This window comes from Marmota flaviventris, chromosome 12 (genome assembly GCF_047511675.1).
Source record: "Marmota flaviventris isolate mMarFla1 chromosome 12, mMarFla1.hap1, whole genome shotgun sequence".
Taxonomy (NCBI): domain Eukaryota; kingdom Metazoa; phylum Chordata; class Mammalia; order Rodentia; family Sciuridae; genus Marmota; species Marmota flaviventris.
Window position 1 is genome coordinate 959,867 of NC_092509.1, and position 9,258 is coordinate 969,124.

Consider the following 9,258-nt stretch of genomic DNA (forward strand, 5'->3'; position numbering starts at 1 on the left):
GATGTCACAAGTCAGGATGGGATGAAGGGAGTGCATGTTGCCCCTGGGAGGAGACAGCAGGGGGACTGAAGGCCGCAGCTGCCATGTCCCTGATGGGCAGGGTCTCCATGGGCCTCTGAGGCTCGACATTCCCGTGGGGAGCAAAGGCCTGAGGAGGTGGGGCCCCTCTGGTGACCTGAGTGTCAGGTTCCTCACACTGGCATCCAGAGGCCAGCAGAGCCCGTTTCATCTTCAATGAGGACACTGAATGACATTGCACCTTGTCCCTTGGCATAGGTGGGAACACAGATTTGTCTCTGAATTGGTTCTTCTTAGCTCCCCATGACAGCAGCATGCATCCTGCCATGTCACCTACACAGGGTATGATTTTCATTCCTGTGACTGGCCCTACTGTGGGGTGTCCCTGGTTGTGTTCTTATGTGAACATGGGAAAGTGACATCCATTTATTTTCCTGCATCCCCCAGTCCCTCCCCTCCCTTCCCTTTGTCTCATCCAATTAAATTCTATTCTCTTCTCCCCTATTGTGAGTCAGCATCTGCATGTCAGAGAGGACACTCAGCCTTTGTTTTTTGGAATTGGCTTACTTAAGCAGCACAGTCCTCTCCAGCTCCATCCATTGACCTTCAAATGACATCATTTCATTCTTCTTTATGGCTGAGTAATATTCCACTGTGTATAGGGACCACAGTTTCTTTATCCGTCCATCTGCTGTGGGGAACCTAGGCTGGTTCTGTAGCTTGTCTACTGTGAGTTGAGCTGCTCTAAACACTGAGGAGAACGCAGGTCTCTCCAGGAACAAAACCAGTAAGGACAGTAAGACCTTCCTGGAGACACAGTGGGGCCTCTGGCCCCTGCCTGGCCTCAGCCTGCCTTTGAGTATAGCTACTCCAGGCTGTGGGGACAGGGGGTCTTGTGCAGAATGGCGTGGACACATCTTTAGCACAGTGGCTCTGCTATCTGTGCCACAGCTGGGGGATATTCCTCCCTGGGCCCCTGCGCTGGAGGCCTCCCGCCTCCCCTCGTGCCAGCAGCTTCAGTGGTCAGGTGGCGCCCTCAGGGTTTTCTGTCTTCCTGGTTCAACAGGAGCTGGGCCTGGGTCTTCTCAGCAAAGGTGGCAGGAGGGCCTCTTCCACCCCAGCAGCCGAGGGCTATGGGGACGAGTCCCCGAGAATGCATGCTGGGGCAGGAATTAGAAAAGAACCCTGTGGTCCAAGTGTCTCAGGACGGCTAGAGCCAGAAGTGACCCCCCCATTTGCCCAGACTGGCTGCTGAGTGACAGACAGTGGGAAATTCAGTTGCTCTCAATGGAGAAGCCCCATCTCAGGAGCTAGGGGACCACACCACTAGGCCACCCACGAGTCCCTGCCACTGGGTGCTCCCTTGCCCTTGGGATCTGAGTGAATGACCCAGGTTCATGGGCAGCGTTGTGTGGTCCCCCCAAGTCCCCTGACGTGACTGAACAAGATCAGGGTCAAACTACCTCCTGCAGCTTGGGGGCAGCTGGTGTCAGTCTGGCCAGCTGCTGGGGGAGCTCAGGGCACCCTGAGTAGCATTGGGGGCCGGGGGCCCTTCAGCCACCACCTGATACTGTAGGAGTCCCCTCGCTGGTTCCCCATACTGGATCTCCTCACTGGGTCCCTATCAATGGGTCCCCTCACTGGGTCCCCTATCTGGGTCCTGCCTGGCTGGCCAAGGGCTCCACGTGGATACATGGCACCCTCTGCTGGGGAGCCCTGCTCACAGCCCCCTCCCAGGGTCCCTGGCCTGGCCAGCAGGTGTCTTCAGAGGGTGCTGCTCTGTCCACCCTGAGCCCCAGAGAAAGCTCCATGGGAAGGTGGCTCTGGCCCGAGAACCTGCCTGTGGGGATGGAGCCCCGTGGTCTCCAGAACAGGACTCTGGTGCCTAGTCCCGGGGACATGGTTGAGTAGCACTGAGGGACATGGCCCTGCCCCCCAAGCCCAGGAGCAGGGGCTGTGACCTGGTGTCCAGGGAGCGTGCAGCCCAGAGGCAGGCTGGGCTGTGACCAATGCTGGACTGGGCCAGGACCCAGGGCTCTGGGCAAGATGGGGTTGGGGCGGGGGCTGAAGAGTATCTGGGACATGAGCACATTGTCGGCGACTTCTGACCTGCTGCCAACAGGCTGCTCCCAAGGGGACCTTCCCGCTCCCTGCCCGGCAGACCCATGTCTGACCCCAGAACTCATGAGGGACAGGGGAAGAAGGTATAGTGTTGGCTGAGGGATTTTTCTCCTGGCTTTGCACGTGGGACCTCAGGGGCAGTGGGACGTCTTGACTTGCTGAGAGCCCGTGGGGCTGTCCTGACTCAGGGACCTGCCCAGGCCAGAGCCAGCAAGTGTCCACCCCAGCAGCACCTGGTTTCAAGGCCCACCCCCCACCCAATGCATTTAGAGACAGAGACTCACTGAGCTGCTTACTTAGCATCTTTCTTTTGCTGAGGCTGGCCTCCAGGTACGATCCTCCTGCCTCAGCCTCCCAAGCTGCTGAGATGACAGGCGTGGGCCTCTGCAGCATCCAGTCTTTTTTAAAAGTCTTAGGTGGTGAGTCTGGATGGCGGACTTGGCCTCCTCGTTTTCTTCTGTGTGGGGCTAAGGAGGGAGCCCAGTGCCTCCCGTGCCAGGCTAGCTCCAGGCCATAGGCGCCAGGCCATACATAGGCAGTGGTGTGGCCTGGTCCCAGTGGGAGCCTGTGGCCTAGTCCCAGGTGGGGCTTTGAACAGCCCTCTATGAGATGCAGCTCCTACACCCTGGAAAACTCAAGCAGTGCTTAGTGTGTCCACAAAATCGCAAGGCTGCCACCATAGTCGGTTTTAGAACACTGCAACCCCCATCCCTGTCAGCCATCCACAGCCCCTCTGCTGCTGCGTCCCATCCATCACCCTGACCTCAGGCAGTGGGAGGCTGCTTTCTGTCCCTTAGCCATCTGTGGCTGTGTGGGGTGTGACTGACAGGATTCACCCTTGTCCTCCAGGCCCTTGAATCCCCCGTGGCTGAGGAGCGCCCACTGCATGGGGCCTTCACCAGCTCATGGATCTGTGCACTCATCAGCCCCAGCCCGTTGGGAGGTTTGGCTGTAGGAGTGATGCTGCCACAGATGTGCAGGGACTGCAGTTTCTTTCTTTTGGATCTGTGTGGAGAGGTAGAGCTGCTGTGTCACACAGCACCTCTGACCTTCCAAGGAACTGCCAGTAAGATGGCTTTATTGCCATACTCCTACCAGGAATGTCTGAGGGTCTTGGTGTTTCCATATGCCACTTGACATCTGTTACTGTCCACTGTAGATGTCCCGGTGGGTGTGTGGTGGCCTCTCACTTGATTTGCATTTGCCAAGGGCCAGTGAGACTGCATTTTTTGTGTTTTATTGGCTATTTGTATATCTTTGTAGAAATATCTGTTTGTATCCTTGGCCTTTTTTTATTATGTTATCTTTTATTATTGAATTGTAAGAGCTCTTTATATATTGTGGATATGGCTTAAAGTCATCTTTAAAGGATGCCATTTTGGAGAAAGAGTCAATAAAAGCAGAAAAATTGGTGGCAATATATAAAAACCTGGATAGATCTGTATCTAAACCTGAGGATGAAATATTCTTTCTAGAAAAAGAGCTACAAGAAGAGAAAACTAAACATTCTCAACAGGATGAATTGATAGTGGGATATATAAAAAATTAAGTTTCTAGTAGATAAATCAAAATTCCTCAAATCACAAATACCTGAAAGTAAAACAACATTGAGAATATGTCAAATAAATAAAGGAGTTACGGTAGCAATAAAAAATTCTTTGAATAAAAATCCCCAACTTCAGGAAAGTCAAAAATAGCTTTTATAAGAAGTTGAAGTATGAAAAGAAAACCTGAATTGCCTTAATAAATGGCACATGAACACTCTAAAGTACATGCAGAACAAGTTTTAAAAAATAAAGAAAATCACATTAAGTCTCTGAATGAACACTTGCTGCAGATGAAAGATTGGGTTCCTCTGCTTGGAGAAGTGCTAACAGATGGTGGTAACTTGGAATTGGAAATGGAAAGTGAATCAGAAATTGGTGCTCACTTAGAAGATCAGCCAAAAGGAGCTTTAAAAACTGGTTTATGTTGCTAAGTTAAATGCCTCTTTTAAAAGCTTAGAGAAAGAAATAAAATTTTTACTTTATTATCTGAAGTAGGTAAAACAAAGGAAGACCTTATAGAACATTAATAATCTTAAGACAGAACAAGCATCTTTTTTATATTCTCTTTTTTAAAATTTTTATTTATTTTTTATTAGTTGTTCAAGACATTACAATGATCTTGACATATCATACATTTGATTCAGATAGGGTATAAATTGTCATTTTTCCACGTGTACAGATTGCAGGATCACATTGGTTATACATCCATGTGTATACATACAGCACACTTTGCAAGCAGAAAATACAGAATTTGAAAGTCAAAAATCAGAATCTTTAGCATAAACTTAAAGTCATGATGGAACTATATCAAGAAAATGTAATGAAACTCCAAAGGAAATTAATAAGAGAAGAAAATTACCAGGTAGAGCAAGAGGAGAAACATTCCAAAGTGGAGGAAAAGATCAGCCATATGACTAAACCACTGCAGATCTATAGAAAGCAAGCCAAAGATCTTGAAGAATTCAAGAGACCCATTTGTTCTTTTTTTTTTATTTATTTTAATTTTTTTTTAAACCCAGAGATGAGAATTTATTATTTAATCCAGCAGTTCTTTCTTTATGAACATCTATAAACCATTACACATTTAAGAACACTTACATTAGGAATGTGAATTGTAAGTCTACCTTGCCATTTCTCTCAATAAAAAACATATTTTGAAACACAGAAGATTTTCTTGCTTACACCAACAAGAGGAAACTGGAATTCAAAAAGGTCTAATGCTCAAGGAACAGCATCTTTCAAAAAAATAATTGTGGACTGCCTTTTGAAATGCCCATCAGTTTTGCCATTGCTAACAACAAGTGTGGCTTTTATAATACTCCAGAACTAGGAGAAAAGTCAAACTTTTGTTACTCTCCATTTGTGCCTTAAAAAATACAGGACTTAAACACAGAGCAGAGGGGTGAGTATTGGGGTGTCGCGTAGGGGACGTCTCATTGGGAGGATCGAGGTGCCCACCGTTTCAGATACTTGACTTCTTCATGCCCACGAGGTCTTAATCCTGGGGTTCTTCTGAAAAGACTCAAAAACCTGAGGTAAATCAAATCACACACACACATATACACACAAATACACAATATTTACATTTTAAATTCTTATTTTGTGAGATGGCTTGAGAAAAACTGGCATACAGGTTTCCTGCGGGATTAGGCATTTCTCATTATTTCTTGGTTTATTGCTTCCCTGTCGGGCTTTCAGCTTAATAAACATGTAGCAAGCTCTAATCACAAGTGAAGAAAAATGAAGGTACATGACAAAACACAACACACTGGAGACACTTGTTCAAATATTTTCTCCAAAAACAAAAACGACTATCCATTTCACTTATTTTGATTTGGGGTTCCATTCAAAATGTATATATATATATATATATATATATATATATATATATATATATATATATATATATATATATAAATCTTAGCAACTAGATGAAGACTGGGTTCCATTAAAAAAAAAAAAAAGAGCAAAGAAGCCTGCAGTGTATGTCTTCACTGAATTTTTTACATGGATTCAAGATTTAATTCTACTTGTATACACAGCATCTTTATTTTCATCTACCGCATTTAGAGATCACATGGTATGCACATGTACGGTTTAAGGTCTAAGTAGAGTATGTCTATCTCATAACATGATCTTGAAAACTCATAAATCACAGCCCATTTAGTTCATGATTATGAGGATGCATGCAATCATCTTCAAAGCCGTTGCCATCCACACTCAGAACAATTCACCTGGCATCTTGTAGAGACCTCACCTTCCTCCCTTGGCATCTGTCTTCAGGTGAATCAAGTGGCAACCCAGAGGCCAGCGCTCAGCACCAAATGGTCAGTGTCGCCCCCCATCTTCTCGCTGGGATCCCGTCACCAACACCTACTCAACCCCTAAGTTGACACCCACAAGAGCCTTCCCTGCACCCCGCCTCAGCCACAGGATATCACAGTGAAGCGCTTAGAAACACAAGACATGTTGTGGAGCACGATGCCCAGGAGGAAGACCAAGACACAGGCCACCAGGATGACAGTGCACACGCCCGACCAGGTGGAGCTTTTCACCACGCCCCGCCTGTCCGGCTCCTCGGCCACTGCCTCCTGCGGAGCCCCGCCTTGCAGCGGCTGCTGTTCCGCAGGGATGGTCACCACCGTGACGGACTTCTGCTGGCTCCCGGGGAGCAGGCGGCAGCCCATGTCTCCGGGCAGCAGTGTGCGCTCCTTGGAGATGGGCAAGGGCAGCATGTAGCACCCATTGCTAGGAAGTTTGATGAAGACCGGGGTGTGCTCGGAGGTGTGCGGAATGGCGATGACGGCCAGGACCTCGGGGTCATCGGGCAGCTGCGACACGGAGAAGCCAGGGGGCAGCTTGGTGATGCTGCGGCACCAGGGGCACCTCACGTCCTTCTGGCTCGTCCTCATCTGCTGGAGGCACACCGAACAGCAGGTGTGTTTGCAATCCAGCAGCTTGGGCCTCCGCCGGGGGCTGTAGTAGTTGAAGCAGATCTGATATTCCAGCAGCGAATCCTGGGACAGCGTCTCCATGGTGGACCGTGAGCAGCAGGGGCAGCGCCAAGACCAAGGGCAAGGAGCCGGTACTCGGAGGCCTCCACTCTGCCTTTCCAGTGCCGCCGAGGGAGCTCACAGGCATCTAGCATTCGTGGGCGTGTTCATTTCTTTCTCCGCAGCGCGCTCGGGCGCTCGCTACACCGGCGGCGGCAGCATCGCTGGGTGGTCCCGGCGCGCCCGCCCCGCTCAGCCAGACGCACGCCGCGGGCCGGCGGTCACCCGCTCCTCCCGCGGCGGGCTGCGGGGCGGCGCGGGCAGCGCGGCGGCGGCGCCTGCAGCCCAGCTCTCCGCCCGGCCCTTCGGGCGGCGCCCCACCTGCCCGGCCGCCCTCCGCGTCCCCGGTCGGACACCGCCTTCAGGCGCTCGGCACCGAGCGGGGCGAGAACCATTTGTTCTTATCAGGCACACTTTATTTACTATGAGAAAAAAAGCACATGATAATGTGTTGGCAGCTCAGAATGCTGAAAGATACCTCAATGATTTAAGGAAACAAAATGCTCTCAATAGACAAAAATAAACTGAAATGGATTTCAAATTTAAACTTGTGGAAAAATATCCTTCTGTGCTTGATGTTTCATATTCAGTCTTTGCCAGCAGAATTCCCCAAATAGTTCCTCACCATTGAGTCAAACTTCATGTGAAATAAGACCTTCTCATTCGGAAAAGAAGGGTCCACTCATACTCTCACCTTTGGTGCCATTGGGAGGAGAAAGAGGCCAAAGGGCCCAGAGAATCCTCTGGACCATCTTATCAGCAGTTTAAAAAGAGAATCAAGCTGTGATTTGTGAAGTGATCTTCAGAGAGCACCTTCTGGTGCTGGGCCCCTGGCACCTCCATGGGAACAGGCCCATAGGATAATGATCCTGCCACCAGCCACATCTTCCTCTACAAAGGCAAGATGGATGTTATTCTAATTATGGTAGTAGACCATCTTGATAAGCAGAAGTCAGAAGTTCCAATATGCTGCCCTTGGATTAATTGAATGGGCCTCATCTTCAGAAATGAAAGCCAGTAGAAAGGATACCAAGTTGATCTTGGTGATTCCAATGAAACTGATTCATCTCTCCCTGCTGGAATCCAAGCAACTGACTCTGGCTTTGCTTTCTTACCTTTCCCTCATATCAAACATCCATTGTTTCCAATGGATCCAAGGAGTAAGTTCATGAGAAGAGGACCTTTTTTCTTCCACCTCCTTCAGAAAACATGTATGGAGCATCTCAAGAATATTTTCCAACCAAGGCCACCACCCCGTCCATTCTCAATGGGACCATGATGTTTTCTTCATTATCTACAGCCAGAGCTGGATTTCCTCTCTCCCCTGCATTCTGAAAGTAGAAGTGAGTTCCCTTCAGGGTGGATTCCACCTTCAAAAGATTCTGCTACTGAACATTCAGAAGTACAACAGGAAACTTGACAATAATTTTTTATCTGCCTTCAAAAGTAATATAGTTCTCATTTTTAGTTTATGTAAGTGCTTTTATTTAAGTGATTATAATTTTGCTTCAATTGAAGCTTGATGAGATTATAATTCTGAGGATAGTATTTTATAAATAAAGATGGTTTATAAATCTTATGAGTGAATTATTTCCATTTTATCTTATTTAAGAGAGTATAACATTTAATTTGAGTAATCCACTATTATATGAGCAACAGACAGAGTTTTAAATATGTAATCTTTCAGTTGGGGAGATTTTAAATTCCAAAGACTGTCCCTTTATACAAAGAACCTATTTACTGTGATTGTAGCAAATGTGAAAGTAATTTTATGCTTAATGAAAGATTTTAATTGATTTAAAGTCTTGTTTGGCATTGATAATGATAATAAAAATCTGCTACTTTTTCCATTAAAAAAAGTTATAACTAGAGCATATTAAGAGTAAGCCAGGAAACACAATTAAACATGTCATGGAAATAGGAGATTTTGAATACAGAAAAAAATTACAATTCTCAGAAAACTTATAGGAGTTGAAAACCATAATTTAAGTTCACTCTGTCCCTGTTTTTTCTTACATCTTCTTTATTTCATACACATGATGCTGATATGGGGAGTGTTCTAGTCTTTGTTTTGTTCCCAGGGAGAGTTTTGTAAAATGCAAATAAATTATTAGGACACTGAAATAAAGAAACAAAGACATAACTCAAAATTTTGTTATTGTTAGATTCAATAAGCATAAAATGACTCAGCTAAACTACTATAACATGTTTGAAGTTCTTATGTTCAATTTCTATATCATTTCAAATAAGTAATAATTTCCAAAACTGCACCAGTCCAGAGGTGACACTTTGAACAATGCTTCCCTGATAGAGAACAAGAAAGAACATTTATTAAAAATACCCTAATTAAGAATTAGTGGTTAAAGCTTTTTTTCAAGTATAAATATGTTCTTCAGTTTTTTGTGAAGATTATATATTTAAGTCTAAAATAAATACAGTAATATAACTTTCTTCTTAAATATAAACAGTAGCTTTATCACAATTGATGGCCAGTGAAGACTTTCAATGATACTTGAGCC

General features: G+C 46.3%; 1 protein-coding gene across 1 annotated transcript; it reads right to left on the reverse strand.

The window, feature by feature from the left end:
- Positions 1–5,634: 5,634 nt before the first annotated feature.
- LOC114103316 (E3 ubiquitin-protein ligase RNF152) lies at positions 5,635–6,991 on the reverse strand. Its single transcript, XM_071619690.1, has one exon. The coding sequence runs from the start codon at positions 6,719–6,721 to the stop codon at positions 6,110–6,112; it is 612 nt and encodes a 203-aa protein (XP_071475791.1). The 5' UTR covers positions 6,722–6,991; the 3' UTR covers positions 5,635–6,109.
- Between the last annotated feature and the right edge of the window lie 2,267 nt (positions 6,992–9,258).